The 20,592-nt window shown below is 41.0% G+C and overlaps 1 protein-coding gene across 3 annotated transcripts in view; it reads right to left on the bottom strand.

The window, feature by feature from the left end:
* Positions 1-20,592, bottom strand: part of SLC22A3 (solute carrier family 22 member 3) — an 87,411-nt gene that overhangs the window by 19,919 nt on the left and 46,900 nt on the right. For all 3 annotated transcript variants that reach the window (XM_041739842.1, XM_041739853.1, XM_041739857.1), the window contains exons 4-5: positions 20,200-20,368; positions 19,338-19,455 (exon numbers count right to left, since the gene is read on the bottom strand). In XM_041739842.1, the coding sequence (XP_041595776.1) occupies positions 19,338-19,455; positions 20,200-20,368 (287 nt within the window). The remainder of the gene's footprint in view (positions 1-19,337; positions 19,456-20,199; positions 20,369-20,592) is intronic.

The following is a 20,592-nucleotide window of genomic DNA, read 5'->3' as shown; positions in this document are numbered from 1 at the left end:
CCATTAACAGTGATGTAGCCTATGTTGAAAGCATACTTTGTTCATCTTCCTGTGATTAATCTAGCCACATGTGCCATTCGTCTTGGGGCTTTCTGAAACCCTTTTTTTTTCAAGTTGACATTTTAACTTAAATTGCCAAGGAAGAGAAAGACATTATAAATTACAATCTGTTCTAAATATGATGTTCCAAGGCTCCCCTGATGTGGGATTGGTTTCTTGGTCAAGAAGGACAAGTGGCCAGGATCAGGCCAGAGTCACTGGGTTTTGCTCAGAATGTTTTCTTACTGGCATGTGACCTAACTCTGTGAACCGTACTTCTCTCATCAGGAGCATGAGGATAGCAACACTCATACTCTGAAGATTCCACTGGCTAACCCCTATGCATCCGCACACACACCTGACACACACAGAAGTTCAGTAAGGGAAGCGGTCAGCATTACTATTGCTTTTTTATATCATTTCAGAGATATTTTATTTCCAGATGCTGATTCACTTGGCATTTTTTTCTTTCCAGTTAGTAAACTGTAGTTGAAGCTTTCATGCCTAAGGGGAGATGCTTTTAAAGGTACCCTGACATGAACCCCTTTGTAAAGAGAAGAATTTTCATTGTACCTTTTGTTTTGTTTTGTTTTAAGGCATGGATTTCTTTTTATACTGGATTTTTAAAAGTATACCAGGTATATTTAACGTCAAGTTGGCGCTGTTGATCTCCTGGGCCATGGGCTGGATTTTTTGTGAATGTACATGCAAGCTAATGACACTTAGTGAACGTGCTCCTCAAAGTCCGTGAATTAGCAGTGTGGCCATCACCCAAGAGCTTGTTAAATAGCCCCTAGCCCAGATTAGGGAATCAGAACCTTCCTTTTTTACAACATCCAAGGGGACTAGTGTGAGGAGCAGTGATGGTCAATGAATTGTCCTGCCTCAAGCGGACTCCTAGTGTTTGCTCTTCCCAAGCTGAGACATAATATGAGTCCCCCAGGCCTCAGAGAGACTACATTCCATGGGGCCTGCCAGGGCAGTGGGGGGGGGGGGGGGGATGAAGGCAGGGGGCTGCATCTCTAGCCTTCCAGTGTCATCTGGTTGTTCTCAAGAGGTGGAGTTTTCATCTGTTACTATATTTCACAAGGAAAAGCAAAGCAATCGATGGAAAGGGACATTGCTGTTCTTGAGTCCAACCCTGTGATGTAGTCAGTTTCATCAGGTCCCTACAGCTCTGTTCTCTAGAAGTTTTTAACCTTCCAGAAACCAGTGAGAATAAAATATTCCCTGCGGACTTGGGGCTCATGGATTTGGAAGATCAAGGCCCATCCTCAAAGTTTGATTAACTGCAGGCCTTTCATACAAGCATTAGGGGCTGAAGGACATGGATAGGAGGGAGGAAGTCTCCTGGTGGCTGCTCAGTACCCATGACCCCACCCCACCACATCCTAGATGCCCCATATGGAACAGCACCAGATGGTCCAAGGGTAAGTGTTTCACATTATAAAGCCTAGGCCAGCTTCTTGGTGGCAATAGCGCTACCCTGGTATCCATAAAAGAGAATTTGTCAAATAACCCATAGTGCTTTGGAAATTGTTCAAAACCTCATTATACTTTGAAACAAGAGTAGATTAAATATCTACCATATGGAGTTCATATTTTAAAAAAAAGTCCGTATTAAAATTATGGTATTTGCTGCTTAGTAAAGTAGTTAAAAACAAATCTCAGTCACCTAGACCAGTGCTGTCCAATAAAAATACAGTGTAAGTTACACAGTTCAGTTTAAATTTTCCAGAAGCCACATTGAAAAGGGTAAAAATAAACAGGCAAAATGAATTTTAATAAAATGTTCCATTGAATCCAATCTCTCCAAAATATTACTATTTCAACAATAATTAACATGTAACTGTTCACGAGATCTTTTACATGCTCTCTGGAATCCAATACACAGTCTGCTCTTACAGCTCATTTCAGTTCAGACTAGGCACATTTCAAGGCTCCATGGCCACACATGGCTAGTGGCTACTGCATTGGACAGAGTGGGTCCAGAGCACCTCGCCCCAGCCAGGTATTCTGTTAGGATGCTCTGCAGAGAAGACATTTATTCCATTTGTTCGAGTCTGGCTGGAGAGCATCCTTCCCGGCCCCTCCCCAGGCGGGCACGCTGCCTAGAACAGCAAAAGTGCATCTATCTTGAGGTCCCAGGAGGGATCCAAAGTGCAGACTTAATATTAGCAAAGGTTAACGGGTTGCAGCTGTGGGTCACGTGTTGGAACATTTCTTCATTTCTTAAAAACAAACTGAGAGAGGTGTTTTTTTTGGGGGGGGCGCATTAAAGCAAGAGGAAGAGACAGAAAGAAGAAAAAGCACTTCCAGATCTAAAGCTCTGAACCTAAAGTCTCAGAAGTTGGTAGGGGCGGGAGTGGGGACACCAAAATGTGCCATTAGGGGACTGAATAACACATGTCAGAGAACCCTCCAACAGCACTGATAAACGTCAGCGACCATTACTGAAAAAGAAAAGTTCCAAATATCTCATCTTAAAGGACGTCCGAAGTCTTACATTATAGCAGCATGCTCAGATACGCAACATTTTTCATGCTGTGAATATGCAAATTATCTGTAAATCAGTAGGTAGCCAAGGATTTTTTTTAAAACGGGGGGGGGGGGGGGGGACAAACTAATGAGTGGATTAAAGCAAATCATCTGATATGTCACAAATAAAAGCCCAAACCACATGCTTCTTCCACTCATCAGTATTCTTATCATCATTGCTTTTTAGTCTTCTGGATGCTTCAAAACTGGTTTTAATAACACAGTCTTTAGCATGATAGTATCAGGATATAAACTCACAAGATGGGCTTTCTCCTCACCAGCTCGGGGATGTTGGCCACTAGGTTCTGTTAGCTGTCGCCCATGTCAGCAGTCTTTCCCAGGCATTCAGGTATTTGCAGGATTCCAGTAAAAAGGCAACTTTGCCCAGTTGGATTGCTGGCAGGTGTCTTTCTGCCTGGGCTTGTGAGCATAAGGAGCTCCCACCCCTCTGCTGGGTTGGCAGTCCTTCCTGTGCAGGCCAAGGACAGCCAGGTGACATCAGGCTCCGTCACACAAGTACCTAGAGCCATGGTGACGGGGCAAGTCCAGGGCAGTGTTCTCAGAGAGCCTGCAAGTTGGTGGCAGTGGCCTCCTGTATCTGTGCCAGGGGACTCTGTCCTTCACCTCTTCTCTCTCCTTCCACCCTTCCCAGCCTCTCCCCAAGCTGGGGCGGGGTCCCTGCCTAGCCCCTCAGGTGCTCCCCATCCACCTGACATTTGTCTAAATCCCTGCCCTGAACTGGCCCCTGGCCTACTGGCTGTGCCTGAGGAGGGGCCTGGCCACCCTACCACTGCCTCCATGGCCTTCTGCTCCCCTACAGCTGGGCTGTCTCTGATAGGAAATGGGTCTTCATAATTTCCACTGTATTTTTCCGCAACAACATTCAAAATTGTGTTTACGCTTTGACCAAATTATTTTTTCTTTACCAGTGATGAAGGTGAAACCTACTTTGTATAACAATTAATTTGAATTGAAAAGCATTTACCTTCTTGACTGGGTGTTTCTCAGATTGAATTCTGTATTCTTAATTCTTTGTCCTCTTTTTAAAGAGGTCTATGGGGTGGCACTCACTGGCATTGTTTGCCAAATATTTTTACTTCCCTAACTCTCTCCCTACCCCATTCTGGGGACATGATAAGACTGCACTCCTTGGCCCCTTGTGATTGGGTGGGTCCACTATCCAAATGTGCTGTGGACTTGTGAGCATTTCATTTTTGGAGCAAGACCCCCTAGAATTCTCTCTTTTCTCTGATGGTCCTGGCAGTGGCTGCTAGGACACCCTGGATTATAGGGCGAGGACCCTGCTCCAAGGAGAGGAGCCCCCAGTGCACCTATGGCAGGTGTCTTTCTTTCTTTTTTTTCTTTTTTTAAATATTTTATTTATTCATGAGACACACACACACACACACACACACACACACACACACAGAGAGAGAGGCAGAGACACAGGCAGAGGGAGAAGCAGGCTCCATGCAGGGAGCCCCATGCAGGACTCAATCCCGGGACTCTGGGATCACACCCTGAGCCAAAGGCAGATGCTCAACCACTGAGCCACCCAGGCATCCCCCTACAGGTGTCTTTCAAATAGATTTTGGTAGTATTTGTTACACACACACACACACACACACACACACACATACACCTGGCTTATCCTGAGTGACAAAGAGTCTGTGGACTTCTCCAATTTACCCAAAAAACCTCTGGTCCACATCTCCTCTTGATCAGAATTTATTATTCTAAGAAACAAATTTCTATTTTGAAGTGATTAAACTTAGACTGTTCAATTTAAATTTGGAAAAACTGCATTTTTTATGATTTTGTTACATATAACCAATAACTCCTTTTGGACAAAATCACACCACTAAAACTCCTAAAAAGAAATGAGGACTGTTTCTTCTGCATTTTCAATTCCTAGGCGCTAACCAATTTATCACAGAAATAAACCATAAAGGTATAACAACATGGAAGCAGAGCAAGCCCTGGGTAGAACTTACCATCCTGTGGAAGGCTAAGAGCTGATGTAGCCACCCAGGTAAAGAAAAAAGTTAACAAATCAAATTTCAGCCCCAGATGGAGCTCATGGAGGTGTTGGTAGGTCTAAAAATCATGATGTCTTTACATTTTTATGACCTGTGTTCATACATTTCACCTCCTTTTAAGAGGTACAGAGGGCAGGCATTATTGTCACAGAGAGCAAACCTCGTTATTTAAAGAAATAAGAAGTATTTGGAGGAACAATCAACACTTCTGCCTCTGCATTACTGGTGTTCGGGCTTTGAAGAGTACTTCTGCCTCATGTCAGGGATGGATGGAATCATAAAATGTGCTTTAGAGAAGGATAAATCTTTGGGACATTTACTCACAAAGTGACAAGAGTATGAAGGTGACTGGTAGCTGTATATGAATCTGGGATCTAAATGCTGTTATTACCCATTTATCTCTTCATCCATACGGAGATTTGCAAGAGTGCTACTGTCACTAATAATACTTGTAAACTGCCGGTTACATAGCTCAGGTCTGCAGCACAGAAGCCTGTATTTAAGTTACTAGTTATTGGGTTCCTTAAAAGCAGTAGGCAGCTTTTATGTTGTAAACTAATTCAGACTCTGAAACAAGAACTTGATAATTGATGAATCTGCTTATTAGCCGGAGCTCAAAAAACAAAACAAAACAAAACAAAAACTGACTCAGCGGGCAGCCCCGGTGGCTCAGCGTTTTAGCGCCGCCTGCAGCCCAGGGCATGATCCTGGAGTCCCGGAATCGAGTCCCATGTCAGGCTCCCTGCATGGAGTCTGCTCTCCTTCTGCCTGTGTCTCTGCCTCTCTCTGTGTATGTGTCTCTCATGAATAGATAAATAAAATCTTAAAAAAATAACTGACTCAGCATTAAAACAAATCAGGTTGGATCCCTGCTTTCCAGTTGGAATGGTGGTGGGTTCCCAATGAATTCGGTCATGACTGTGATAGCTAAAGCCCTAAGCTAATAAGGAAATATCTTTGTGGCCCTTGGAGGTAGAAAAATATTTCTTAAACAAAATGCACATTACAATCAATAGGCAAAAATATACACTGATTTGCCTGAATCAAATAAGTTTAAAGCTTTAAGAATTCTTGTTCAATGAAGACAAAAATAGGCAGAGTCAAAGAGGAGTTAAAACACTGAGGAGAATGTACTTGCAATGTCTACAACCAATAAGGAGGTGGTATTCAAAACATAAAAGAAGATTCTATAAATTGAAGGAGACAAATACCAGAAAATCAAATACACACAGGCACGGATACGGCAAGGCAATCCACAGAGAAGGAACCCAAACAGCAAAGTAAGATGCATGAAGATATGTTGAATCTCATTAGTAATCAGAGGCATGCAACTTAAAACATTCAGGAGGCTGGCCCAATTAGAAGATTGGAAAATACCAAATGTGTATGTGGACAAATGGGATACTCAGTTGGTTGTACACAGAAAGCAACCTGCCATTATTCAGGGCACTAGCCTGCATGCATCCCAGGACCCAGAAATTTCACTTCTAGGTATTTGACTCCATGAGGAACCTCACAAAGGTTCCAAGGGGACATATATGACAATGACTGGAAATAATCCAGGTGCTTGTCACTAGAAGGATGGAGACATGAAACACAGCAGATGGCACTGATGAAAACCACACAGCAATCACATGTGAGCAAGATGGTAGAAAGGTATTCTGATTGGATCTAATTGGATCCATATGTTTTAAAACATATTGCTGTATGAAAATGTAATAAAGCAAAATCTAGAGCAGCACAATTCCATTTATGTTACCCAAACACACACATACAACAACTTTATTTTATAAGGGTGCATAAATATCAAAGGGCATAAATCCACCACATTCTGTTGGGAACCTGTCGAGAGGGGATGTGGGGAGAGAGGAGGAAGGGGGAGAAAAATGAAGCACCAGAGGGGCCTTGCACCACCCAGTTATGGCTGTGCAATGCACACAGAGTGGTGATTAAGTCAGCTCGGCACTCAGAGAAATGACAATAACCAAAACAACCTCCAGCAGAGTCACGTGGAGGCCATCTTAGAATTTTGCCCATTTTCAGAGCTTCCACATTTGCCAAATATCCAAATTTTGCCTTCCTTCTATATCTCAGAAAACCCTTAGTTTCCTGTTTATCTGCTTGCATTAGGGAATGCTGAGGAACTTCTCTGATGAAAGTTAAGTATAACTCAACAGTTAAAAGACTAGTTGAAATGCACCTCAATAAATATCACAATCCTTGGTGCATTCTAGAATTTGCAAGCTGCTTCCTCTTCTTGATCTGCAAAATATTTTTGCAAACAGTTACTTATTGATCATAGGTATGTCCTTTATTGTTCAATACAGAGCAATCTTAGAGAGAGGTGAGATGCTTCTATGTACGAGCCATGAGCAGGGGACACACCATCTCTGGAATTCTGTTTCTGGAGGTTTTATAGTGAAGCATGTTCAGTCTCATGGCTTGACTCTGGACCATGATAACGTGCATTAATGTTAGATTGTGTTCACTATTTACCTAATTTTGAACTATGGGCCGCTTTATTATATTCCAACAAATATATAGGTTTTCATCATTAACATATGAACTGATTGAGGCCCAATTAGAATACCTTTCTACTTATAAACAAATGCAATGAAAACAAAAACACACTGAAATGGTTTTCAAACAATGTACATGAGATCTACGCTGTTCTTCAACTTTAAATGGTAAGAACCCAGATTGAGTTCTTTTCTATATGATGAAAGTGAGTACAGTTGAACAGTCAGGGAACAAGTAGAAAAAACTGAAAACAGCTCAAAAAAGCAAAAGAAAAATACAAAGCATCTTAAATGTATGTCAAGAGACATTTTTAAAAGTTTTTTTAATTTTTTAAAAATTTTATTTAAATTCAATTTTCCAACATATAGTATAACACCCAGTGCTCGTCTCATCATGTACCCTCCTTAATGCCTGTCACCCAGTTACCTCAACAGCCTACCACCTCCCCTTCAGAAACCCTTTGTTTCTGAGTCAGGAGTCTCTCATAGTTTGTCTTCCTTTCAAGAGACATTTTTGAAATGTCTCTGTAATACAGAGGTTGTTTATAAAGCAGATGTTTTGAATACAGCACTCAGTAACTATTTGCTAACTAATGCATCTACAAATGAAAATGAGCCCCTGCTACACCAGGTGAGTCAATGCCCTTTTGTTTCTGGGCCAGCTTAGTAACACCTTTCAATTAACCTTAAATGATTTTTCTAAACATATGACCACCAAATACAATGTTCTGTGACTCACTTTGTAATGTGAAAAATATTTTCACTGAAATGATCAGTGATTTAAGAAGCTGGTTATTTTTAGTCAACAAAGCCTACAAAATAGTTTACAGAACTGGGGAAGAAAGAATATGGTAAAAGACAAAAAAACCAAAAAAACAAAAAAAAACCAATTACCTGAAGTAGATCCTTTAGTTCACTCAACTACCATCAAAGTCCGTCCCCTGCTAATTTTAGAGCAGCCTGCATAATAAATACAGCACGTGAACTGTCATAAATGGCAGAGTAAATACTTCAATTATTTTTAGTAAAACTTGTCTAGGGCCTCAAAGACAACTACTTAAGCCTGGAGAATGCACATAATGATCAAAACATGAGGGTGAGCACTTAAACTTTATTGCACTCTGTGCCATAAAAATAATCATGCAAGCATTCACTCAATAAGCCTTCCCCAGTCTTCCTCAATATCTAAACTTAGTGGCATGCTGGTTCTGAAATGTAGGCAGGAAAGAAAACAAGAATTCACCTTCAAGAAGTAGTAAGGCCACGGTACACTAAGTCACTTGACTCTCCCTACTTGACATGTAGAACTTGTCCATAATGTCAACGAAAGAGCAAAATATAATGAAATTGAGTTCACCTTATTGAATCAAAAAAAATGAATGAATCTTGGAAGTTGTCAAGAATTGTTTGTTGTGAAGAGGTCCTTCAGCTTTTCCTGAGAACATCATACAACTGTAGCTGTGGTAACTCAGGCAATAGTTGTTCAACAGATGGAACTAATCCTACCAGTGCTGACAAATCAGTGACTCTAATCCTTCTCAAGTATGAGGGCTTCTGGTTAATGTCAAAGAATATAACAGTTGCTCACATGATGGGAATTGAGCTTTTAATTTCTGTTCATTGGGACCATGTAATGATTTAAATTTACTATGAACTTAGTAACACCTTTCAACTCATTAGTTATTTTTTTAAAAGATTCCTATTTATTCATGAGAGACACAGAAAGAGAGGCAGAGACAGAGGCAGAGGGAGGAGCAGACTGCCCATAGGGAGCCCCATGTGGGACTTGATCCCAGGACCTAGGATCATGCCCTGAGTTGAAGGCAGACATTCAAGTGCTGAACCACCCAGGCGTCCCAACTCATTAGTTATTATTAACAACAATCGCATCTACCTTCATTCTGAAAAAAATAGTACCTATTTACCCAAGATGTATTAATTCACTCTACCAGACAAGGTTTGGTTGCAAATGGTTTGAGAAATTTTGCAAGGATCTGTGGCCCATTGGGACAGGCTGTCATATGATTATCCCATCAACTGTAGGGCTGAAGTTACAGCTACTGGATGACAGGAGTGGGTTAGCAATGCTGCTCATCAAGGTTTTCTATCTGGTCACCCTCTCTGCCCATTACAAGGGAAGGTGACAAAGTTTTGCTTTTAGGAGAAAAGTTTCCTCTAGCAAAAAAATGGTTCTGGCCATTTCTCCTAGCATTCCCATATCCCTCTCCTGGGAAGGACATAAAGGCTTCTCTACTCTCTAAGTCCTCCTTTATCCAGCCACCTTAAGAAGGATGCATTCACCACGTGGAGAAGGACCGCTGCTTCTCCCTCAGGTCCCCTGTCAACAGCACCAAATTCAAAGAAAAAAAAAAAAACAGCGCAGGTCTATGTTATTTGTTCCAAAACAAGAAATCTAGCCATCTCTGGATTGTGTGTGAACCTAGGCCCCTTTGCATCTGCACCCACATGAAAAAGTATTGCTATGGCAACACAACCAGCCTTCTTCATCCGGCCATCTGGGTGCCCTGTCAGGAAAGGGAGGATTTATTCCATGAAAAATCTAGCACCTGATATCTTTGTCTTCCTGGATGGGGACCTCGAGGGATACAAACAAATGCATCTTAGTGTGTTTTCTCCTTTACTATTCAGCACAATTTCCTGCTGTGTGTCTGCAAAGAAGCACATCTGTGTACACCAGCAATCAAGTTGGCCCCATAAAATTTAAATGATTTCACCTGCTCCCCAGACTGCATCTCTTTTCCTTAGGATTATTTCATAAACAGGGCAATTTTCCTAGTGGGACGAAGATCTACTAAGCAGTATTGTCATGGTAACAACAGCTCTGGATTAGGAATAACGCCCTGGAATTCCTGCCAGGGAGCTGGATTCACAGGGTTCTGGACATTGTACCCATCATTGCCTCCGCAGCGGGGAACGCTTTCACAAAGAGCTAGTATTTTCTCATTTATTCACAGCAGGGAAGCACAGCAATTTGGATTGCAGAAACTGATTTTGCCAAAAACACAAGAATGGGCCAAATGGCACAGGAACAAAACACTTGGAAAAGCCAACCATCTTTCTCTCTCACACAGATAGAGCATGAACATTTCAAAGGCGGTATTAGAGGGCCATTTCCTTGGCAAATGCTCGAAAAAGAAAAATAAAACGCAATCCCACTCCTCTATTCTATTAGAGGGAGACCTAGAATTAAAATAATTGAATTAGGCATTTTCACAATGCCCACAAAAGAGAGCTACCAATATTAACAGAACAGGACAAGTCTGTGTGGGTTATTCATTTTGTTTTATATTTTAATTAATTTTGTTTGTAATGCCACCAGGGCTTGGGCTAAGCAGAAAGAGGCAAATGCTGCCCTGCATCCCACACGGTGCTGGGGCTGGAAGGGGAGGACCACTGCTCTTTAGGGCAAGGATCAGCCTTTGAGAAGGAAAAAGGAAGGAGTCCACGATTCCTAGGTTATGTAACTAACGAATGAGTAGTTGAAATGACTCTGAATGTCACTAGGTAAAGCTTGGAGCTCTCCCTCAGTATCATCCATAAAGCCTTGTCTGGAAGGTTTGCTGGAATCTCAGCAGTAGGGAGAGCAGGTCAAGTGTGAATGGAAGGGGCCAGTGCTCTGCACCTGGCCACAAATGGGACTAGGGCCTGCAAGTGGAGAGGCCAGCGCAGGGGAGGGTGCTCGTGGGTTGTCCACAGGCCAGCACCGCTGTCTGTGGTCTGGGACGCATCTGGAGAAGGGGTTCTTAGGAGCAGCAGTCTGTAGAAAGAGCAGGTACCAATCATCAAGAGAACGCAGCATCTAGCTTTCAGCCAGCAGATGAGTGAAGGTATAAGCAGTGGGATCCTATTTTCAGGAGAAAGAAGGACAGAAATGAAGCTGAGGGCAGGGCCCCAGTCAAACAGGCTAGGATTCAAGACCAGATTAAGAACTGGAATAAAGCTGGGGAGTGAGCCAGTTGAATAAATCAAACATGTGCTTTTTGTATACTTATCAAATGTCAATCTGATTAAAAAAAAAAAAAGGAATGCCATTTCATGTTGAAACTTCAAATAAAGGCTGTAAAAATTCAAAAAAAGGCTGAAGAAGGGGCTAGGAAGAGAGAGGCCCCGGGGTGCAGGAGCCTGCCTCAGACTTTGGGACCAATCCAGCAAGCAAACAGAGCCCAACTTCTAGTGGGGCCAGGAATCCCTCAGAGGTGTCAGGATCCACAGGGCAGGCAGACAAATGTGGAGTTCACAAATGTAAACCTTTGTGTCTTCCTCTGAGCATGGCCAGGAAGGTGAAGACTGACCTGCTTGTCCCAGGTTGCCTGAGACTTTCTGAAATTCAGCTCTGCAACTCCTACATCCTCAGAATCCCCCCAGTTCTGGGCAAATGGGGGAAGCTGATCACCCTGCAGGTCACTGCCTGAGTGTCCTGGGTTCTGTAGATCTCATTACCCGTGAGTGACAGGTCATCAGACACCAGGACTGACGGGTGGGATGGAACACTTGGAGTGCATGTAATAGTAACACCGCGTACTTTCCTCTCACACTTCTGATGGATGTTTTTCAAGCTTTAACTTGTATTTCAGTGAAAGGTATATGGCCCAGTTATTTTAAGAAGGGCTCTGGAAGGTGGGTTGTGAGGGTCTGGGAGAAGAGGAAGGCTCTGTCTCTCCAGGGTTCCTCCCTCAAGATGCTGCTCTTTGGAGAGGTGTCCTGAAAATCTGCCTCACCCGCTCCAAGGCTGTAAGCTCATTCCACAAGAGATAGGTCACTTGGATTCTGAGTTCAATTAAAGCCATATGACGCTCCAGAACATCCTCCCCTCAATATTTGTATGGGTTAAATGAGAGTCCACTGACCTGGAAGATTTCAGGCGGAATTTCCTTTAGTGGAAGGAACTTACTATTTATCACCAGCTTGGGGAAGGAGCTCACCCTACATTCAAAGGTCCATCAGTACTGTCCTTATGGCTTTTTAGTTGTAGCATTATTTCCCTTTTCATGCAATATTTTTCTTCAAGCACTATCTTTCCTTTCATGCAATATTTCATGCAATATTTCATGCAATATTTTTTCATGCAATATTTTTCTTCAAGCACTATCTTTCCTTTCCATGCAATATTATATCATTAAAAAAATATGGGAACTACATAGATAATCCATTTAAACATAGGCTACTTGTAGAACTCAGGCTATCTGTGAAAATATATTTAGGTAGAGTACTATTAAATTAACTCTGAGCTCCAAAGGTCTGTTTTAGCTGTATGAGGTGTCCTGTCATTTTTCTTAAAGATTTTATTTATCTACTTGTTTATTTATTTATGAAAAAAGGAGAGGGACACCTGGGTGGCTCAGTGGTTGGGTGCCTGCCTTCGGCCCCGGATGTGATCCTGGAGTCCTGGGATCAAGTCCCACATTGGGCTCCCTGCATGGGTCTGCTTCTTTCTCTGCCTGTGTCTCTGCCTCTCTCTCTCTCTCTCTCTCTTTCTCTCTCTCTCTCTCAGGAATTAATAAATGAATCTTTAAGAAAAAGAAAAGAAGGAAAGAAAGCAAGTGAGCAAGGGCACAAGTGGGGGGAGGGGCAGAGGGAGAAGAGAAGGAGAGAGAGAATCCCAAGCACTCCATGCTGAGTACAGAGCCTGACATGGGGCTTGATCTCACAACCCTAAGCTCATGACCTGAGCTAAAATCAAGAGTCAGGCACTTACCCAACTGAGCCACCTAGGCACCCCATGTCCTGCCATTTCTTATGCATTCAAGAATATTCTAAATGAAAGCTAATGTGGTAGCATGAATGAGACAGTACTAATTTCTGTATGTCATTTTTGACGACGATGGCTTTACCAGTAGGATTGGCACCATTTATTCTGTGTGAGGTCAAAGAATGAAGATTTAATCCTATTAAAGGGAAAGCACTGTATGAGTCTCCAGTGACTTTCTGTCCAATATCCTTCACTAGTTTCTAGACTCACATCTTTCTGGCTCTTGACACAGGAACTGGACTGGAGCAACCCTTGGGCAGTGCCTGGGCCTGAGTTACTTTCTCTTAATCTTTTGAAATGAATTTGATGAAGACAGTGTTTGAGTCCCAAGCCTGAGATGGTAATTAAACATAGCATTAACAAAGAGTATAATTAATTGGATTGAAAACCACACCCCAGATGGGGATGGCCAAAATCATGGTGTGGTTCCTTCTTTGGAAGAACAAAAATTATGTTTACAAAAATAATGTTTATAAAAATTGTCCCTTGAAAGGGAATGTTGTAAACATTCTCAAATCTGGAAAATCCCACTCTGTAGCAATATTGGTATCTGTGTGACAGTTCGTTAAAATACAGAAAGATGGCAGCTATAAAGAGATGCACAGTGAGGTAACCTAGAACTTAGCCTAACACTACATAATGATATTAATATTCTTAATAATATTAATTATTAATTATTCTTAATAATATCAAGAATATTAATTTCTTAATATTTTTCTATTTCTTATATATTTATCTAAAAGTGAGATCATCGATGATGATGCTTCGGGATCAGAAAGCTCAAATGTTGGTTCTCGATGTTACATAAACATGCCACCAGGGAAACTGCCCACGAACGTGTGTATGCTTAATGGGTACCAGTATAACACCTGGTACTTACATTTTAATAAGTTGTAGATTAGCTATCAACAATGAACTATATAGGCATATCATCAAAATAGGGAAATTATGGTCAAGACTTAAAGGTTTGTTGGGCCAACAGAGAACAACAAAATCAATAACAAATATAGACATACTCAGTTCTGTGCTGCTAGAGGCTGTCCACTAGGGTTGCAACATGCTCTTTTCCATGAACATATCCCACACAAAGACAAAAGTAGAGGAATAGAAGAGGAGAGAGATCTTTAGGATGAGAGCTTTTAAAATCCTTTAGAAAAAAAATGAAAGCAAAACCACAGCTAAAGGTACTACCTAGGTAGTTTATAACCTGGTCAATAAGTGACAAAAGCTATTTAACCAGTATATTGGTTAAATAATGCTGTGTAACAACTATCAATCTTAGTGACATAAAGTAATAAGTATTCATTTGGCTCATGTGCTTGTGGGTTTGCTGAGAGACTGCTGATTTAGGTTTGGGGAAGTTTTGTTAAATAAGCTCTACTCCAAATGCCTCTCAGCCTCCTCTGGGGCCAGGAGGCAAGCCAGGGAATATTCTTCTCATGGTGATGGCTGAAGCGCAAAGAGCAAGCCCAACCATAGAAACACATTTCAAGATTCTACTGCATCACCTCAGATGGTTACCTACCATCGGCCAAAGCAACTCACATGGTCAAGTTCAAAGTCAAAGGGCAGGATATACATTCCACCTACCATGAGACCAAAGCAAGTTACATTGGCATGTCTAATATCAATGGACCCAGGAAGGATTTTCATCCAATGGAAAAGAGGAGGACATGAATATTTCAAACAATGACCTAAACTACCACATTCTTCTGTCGCCTCAATAACCAAATATATGTTGAATCACTAAACCCTACCCTGGCAATTGAAACAATGCCACTATGATCAGCTATACTGGTTAACTTTGGCCACAAAAACAAGCACCCTCAAATCTCTGCAGCACACTGGGATGCACTTAGCAGACCAGACCATAATTTCCCGAGGAAATAGTTATTTCTTGGCCACATTCCATGTGGCAGCTACAGGACAGCTTTCTGCAGCTCTGTTCCAAGTTGTGGCTCTTCTCATTCTGAGACCCACGCTGAAGGAACAACACCAATTTAGGATATGCTGTTCTTGTGGCAGATGGAAAGGGCAAGAGAGCTGTTAGGAATGCATGATGCCTTTACAACTTCTGCTCTGAACAGGTACCTTGAGCCATCAAGTCAGATAGCCGAACCTGACTCAGTGGGGAAATATATCTGCCTGCAGGGGCGCGCTGCTGCAAGTCCTACAGCCACGCGTGGGAATGTGGAATCCTTTTACAGAGAGGGGCAAGGAGCTGGAAATCTATTTATTGCAGTGGTATCTATCGCAGATGGTACCACTTTGTGATAAGAAATGGTCACTGAGCAACAATCCCAGCTCTCCACTACTTACCAATAGACCTAGTCTACTACTATCAAAAGCCTAAGCACTCTTAAACACTTGCCCACTTTCTCATCTATTTTGACAAACACAAATTTAGTTTTTAGGGCAATGGCTATCTCTTCAGACCAGCATTGCCACCCAGTGCATCATGCAATCATACACACAGTACCAGTATGTACCTACTGGATGAGCATGGAGAGTTGGATTGATTGGTAACTTATTAGGTGTAAGGAAAGAAATAGCACACTACAAGTAACAGGTAGGAAGTAACGTCAAGCTGATGCCAAAGAAAAGTGTAACTGCAATATTTGAGAATCTTGCCTTATGAACAAAACTAAGGGGATGGCCAGGGCAGGAAACAGTTCTATCACTGACACACTCTCCAGGTCAGAGGACAACTGTGGATGCTCTGTAGACAACAGGACACATTACTGTGCTATGTTGTGCCTGGGCTGTAATGACTGTAGACTTGCCAATAGTTGGATTTTATTTTTTCAAGTGTGCCTTAAACTTTGCGAAGGCACCTGTGTATATGTCTGAGCTAACTGTCCTTCTGCATTGGGTCACTGCCTTGTGTTTCACACTCAGCCCATCCTTGATTCTCTCCAGTTTCTATATACTTAGATTCTTTCCATTTTCTAAATTTTTTCAACTTCCTATAAGTTCCACCCACTTGCCTCATTTGTATTGGTTTTATATTTTTGGACTTTTCTTAACAGTGAATAATAGACTATTGGTATATTCAGAGAGCCTTACATTCTCATCACTTGTATTTCTAGCTTCTAGCTGTGGCTTCAACAAAGTCAGAAGCTAGCTGGGAAGCCTAGGGACCAGTAATACAGAGAACCACAGTTTATTTGCCCATGAAACGAGTAACATCCATGTGAAATAAAACTGAGATTATTTACTGGACAACCAATCCTCAGAATAATCTACCTCGTTGAATGTTGCAAATTAAATCCACCATAACTATTTCTTCCCATATCCTCCTTCTATTCACAAAGTCAGGGGATTGGTATAAACCTAGTTTGTGGTGAATTTAGGCTATCTTCCATAATATAGAGTATTATTTTAAGCTAGGTCTTTTGACCCTCCTAAAATAGACCAGGATCTCTCATGACAGTGATGAAATAGGATGGGGTTGGGAGGTGGCTAAGGAAGACAGGAAGACAGCATCACTGCCAGGCCTCTTAGGGCTGCTGTGCATTAGGCAGATCCTTTCCAATTCATTCTAGCTTTACTGCAATCTATGATGTGAACCCTTAGGGTGAGGTGGGAATTGGACAAGTCTTGGAGGATGGAGTAAGTTACATGATAAACTTCTTCCAAAAGTCAGGATTTACTGCAAAGGGCTTCTATGAAAAGTGAAAGCAGAGCACTGGGCAATCAGCCTTGGGCATGGGGGTCCTTGGGGTTATACCCAGAAAGCGGGGGTGCCAGCTAAGCCAGCAAAAGAACGCAGAAGATTTAAAGTGACTATGTAAACATAAGGTTTCCTTTTCTACTTACATCATACCATTTTAAAAGGTTGGAGATGGATAGGTTCAGTCTGAAGACGTGTTTAAAAACTTAAAGCACCCTTTGAGAAGTAGATGATTCTAAGAGTGGGATCCTGTGAGATGAGCCTGGAAAATCTCCTCATGCTAATAAGCAAAGAAGCATTCTGGAACTCCTTGGGATGTGGCAGAGGGACCCTGGAATCAGCAAAGATGAGCCTTGTTGGTCCAAAGATGGGGCAATTTGAGTACCAACAAAGAAATTACAAAAACTGTGAAGGACTGAGTCATAGAAGGTAGGTTTAAATCCACGAGTTCATAATGAGGCTTCAAACCCCCCACAGCATAGAATTCATTGATTGTTTTTGGAGAATGCACTTTGGAAAGAAAGAATTACACAAGTATCTTGCCTCGCCTATAAGAACTGTATCTCAGAGTCAGCAAACAACTGATGGGAGAAGTCTTTATGGAAGTATTCCACTAATAAATGAAGAAATCATGATAAAATGGGAATATTGTCATTTCAGCCTCTGATGAATTAATAAACACAGGCAACGGTGATCTGTGGCAGCTAACACTACAAAAGAAGAGACGGGCAGACACAAGGTGTCTCTTAATGGAAATGTACTAAGTCAGTTACGAAGTAGGATCACCAGAAGTATCAATCCTAAGCCTGATTTAGCTCTAGATCTACCTCCCAATTGATACGGAATAATACAAGAGACAGAGGGTCATTCGTATTAAAGGATCCTAAGGATGTAATCAACCAAAGTTAGACTGCAGAAAAGTCTACAGAAACAAAAGACAGAAAGAAACCTTAGTATTCTTTACTACCAAGGTTGCAAGAAAAAGAAAAGAACAGGAACTTACAGACTAAAGACCGAAGAAAGCTTATCAGCCAATCACAATGTGCAATCATCACTGGACAGTGGTGGTGAGGGCGCTAAACTCCTAAGAGAAACTCACGTCTGACTTCTAACTTGAGTTTCAAATGGGGATCATCTAACTGCTTAAAACCAGAGCTAACATGTCTTGGAAGGCCACTGGATCCACCATCCATGATCCTTTACAAGCACTACCATGTAGAGCATTAAACTACTTCCCCTTTGAAATGTCTCTAGAGTGCTCATGAATTGGAAGTGGCTCAGTGGGTCTACAGGAGCAGCGCTGAACTGGACACCATGGGACATGTAAGAGCAGCTGCTTCTGGGAATCATCCCGTGGCCTTTCAGCAGTACTCACAATAACACACCGCATGCCTAGTTAAGTGGCATTTTTCTTCACAAGCCATTGGCACACACTGTTTTTTTCTCTATTTTTAAAACTTTGATGTAGATCTGCCATATGCTTAGCTACACATACAACATCTTCAGGATACTGCTGAACGAAGAACAAATATATTTATTGGACTATTAAAACTGAGGGAAGATTATCACACATTCGATCCAGTTTGCAAAGACAAAGGTTAATGTAATGAAAGCAAGGGGAGAGGGCAGCAGGGTATTTTTTCCCTAAAAGGAATCCATAGCCTAAATGTGCCCAAAGGAAAACAAGGATTGACTCATCTTCATGGTTAAAATAGATCATGTTTTATCTTTATCACATAGTGTATGATCTGTACACCCCTAGGTACAACATCATAATCCAATGTTGATTGGTCAGTTGAAACCTCTATGATCACAGAGGCTACTGCTTGCTGCTGAATGTAAGCGTGAAGGAAAAAGTTAGAAATCCAAGTATCTCTGAGGTTGGGGACATGACATTAAAACTAAGAAAGCTTTTTTTTTTTTTTTTAATCAGAACGTTTTATCAAAACCAACTAAGGGCTACAAAAAAAAAATCGATGTTAGCAACCTAATATTTTTCAAGGTTTATATCAAAGATTTATATCTTCTGAAAAATTCTTCTCTAATATTCCTTTTATAATAAGCCTTCTGTCATTCCACCTTCACTTAGTCTTCGCAGTAAAGCATTGCCATATATCTTTATATATTTTTCTCTAATTATTTGGTTGTTATCTCAAATATATCTGTATGTTTTCAAAGGCATAGCAAATCCTCCAAAGAGCAAAGAATGAGTCTCCACCATTTATCTTAGTGTAATGATACAGAAACACCCAAAAAGCCTTTGCTGGAAAAAAGAAAAAAAATGGAGGAAGAAAATAAGGGACAGGGGGAAGGTAGGCCAGCAGCACCTGTAAGTCTAAAGGCTGAATATTACATTGTTGCTCACACTCTCATTCAAATAAATAGTATTCCAAGACTACATTTAAAGACAAATCTTCAGATTTGTCACTGAATGTCAAGAGAAGATTTATAGTTTGTGTAACTTAAGATGAATGAATGACTTTATAGTATGGAGTTATAGTAAGTATAATAATTCAAGTAACATGATACAACTACTGACACATGGACCAAGCTACCAGTTGACCTCAACTCTTGTTATCACAACTCCACAACCATGTCTTCTTTAATGCACCTTGTGATTCTTCCCAAGGGTTTTTCTTTTTTACCTTTTTAAAAGCCAAACTAAAATGATTAAGTCAGCTGCTCAATAATATGTGCATAAGAGACAAATTCATTCATCCACTTTAACAATGCTTGTTACTAGTAATAAATAAGATTACCTCCGAGTAATTTGGTGACAGATATTTCCCATTGCATTTGGCAATGCTCCTCAGAATTTTTAGGGCTTTATCCCCTTTCTTCCGAGTAATCAGCCAGCGGGGAGACTCAGGAACCACCCTGGCAAGAAGAAGACTTTTTTGAGTTATGTTTGGTAATTTCAAAAGCTAAAAATTAATGACTTGATAACTAGGTCACTGGTCCTAATAAAAATAACCAATATTACATTGCTCTTGTAAGACCACGCTGTCTTAGAGCATAGCGTCCTTGATTACACATATGAAAAGAACTGGGATTTAATGAGCATTTAGGAAGAAGTGAAACTCAATTCATGTAAGTTGATTTCCCCATATATTAAAATTAAATTAGAGAAATGATCAAAATACATTGACTTCAGTATGAGTCAAATGCATATAACCTGTAGCTTTCTGATAACTTAATTTTCTCATGCTCTTAACATCTTCTTATTCCTCAGAAGACTCCTGAGTAATATTAATTTGCTTAGTAGAACACACAGAAAAGCAAACAGATCTCATTGCATTTAATTTGCAAGTTGAAATATTGGCAGATATGGTTTGTTGCCTTAAAGGGTTCATGAAGATACATAAAATAACAAAGCATAATTAATACTCTATTTAGAATTTTATGTTTGGGTACTTTATTAATTTATTTTAATTACGACAATTAGTCAAATAATAATCTCTATAAATTCTCAAATTCTCTAGAAATTCCCAAAGCCCATAGTCACTCTGGAGATGTCAGGAAATCTCTGTAGTTGCTTTCACTTTCTTGGTGGTTTAAAAGCACAGATTCTACATTTCTGTGGAATAAGAATAAATTCAATAATGATCAAAACCACTTTACCAGTAATAAAGGAGGAAGAGAAAGCTGGGCAGCGTTATGGCTAGCTGAATCCCTTGCCAATTTGGGATAAAGTAGGCAATTCCAGGGAGAATGATGATTCCAAGAGTGAAGAACATTTGGACCACTATTCCCACAATTCTCCTTTGCTTTGAACCTACTATTTCTGTTACTGAAGGAAAACAAACACAGAAGTTAGGGAAGCTCAAGATCAGCTCCAAAATAAACAAACAGAGAGATGTTACATCTGTCATATCCATCAGCATTGCTAGGATGCTACAGAACTCTTAAAGGTACGAAGGCTTCCATACGTGCTGGAGCCGTGCTTTCTGCTCACTCTCTGCCAGTTATCGGCAAGCACATGCCACGTTCATCCCACACACCCAGCCCAATACC

Source organism: Vulpes lagopus, chromosome 2 (assembly GCF_018345385.1).
Source record: "Vulpes lagopus strain Blue_001 chromosome 2, ASM1834538v1, whole genome shotgun sequence".
Taxonomy (NCBI): Eukaryota; Metazoa; Chordata; class Mammalia; order Carnivora; family Canidae; genus Vulpes; species Vulpes lagopus.
The sequence above is the reverse complement of the archived record's forward strand: the minus strand, read 5'-3'. Positions and strand labels throughout refer to the sequence as shown.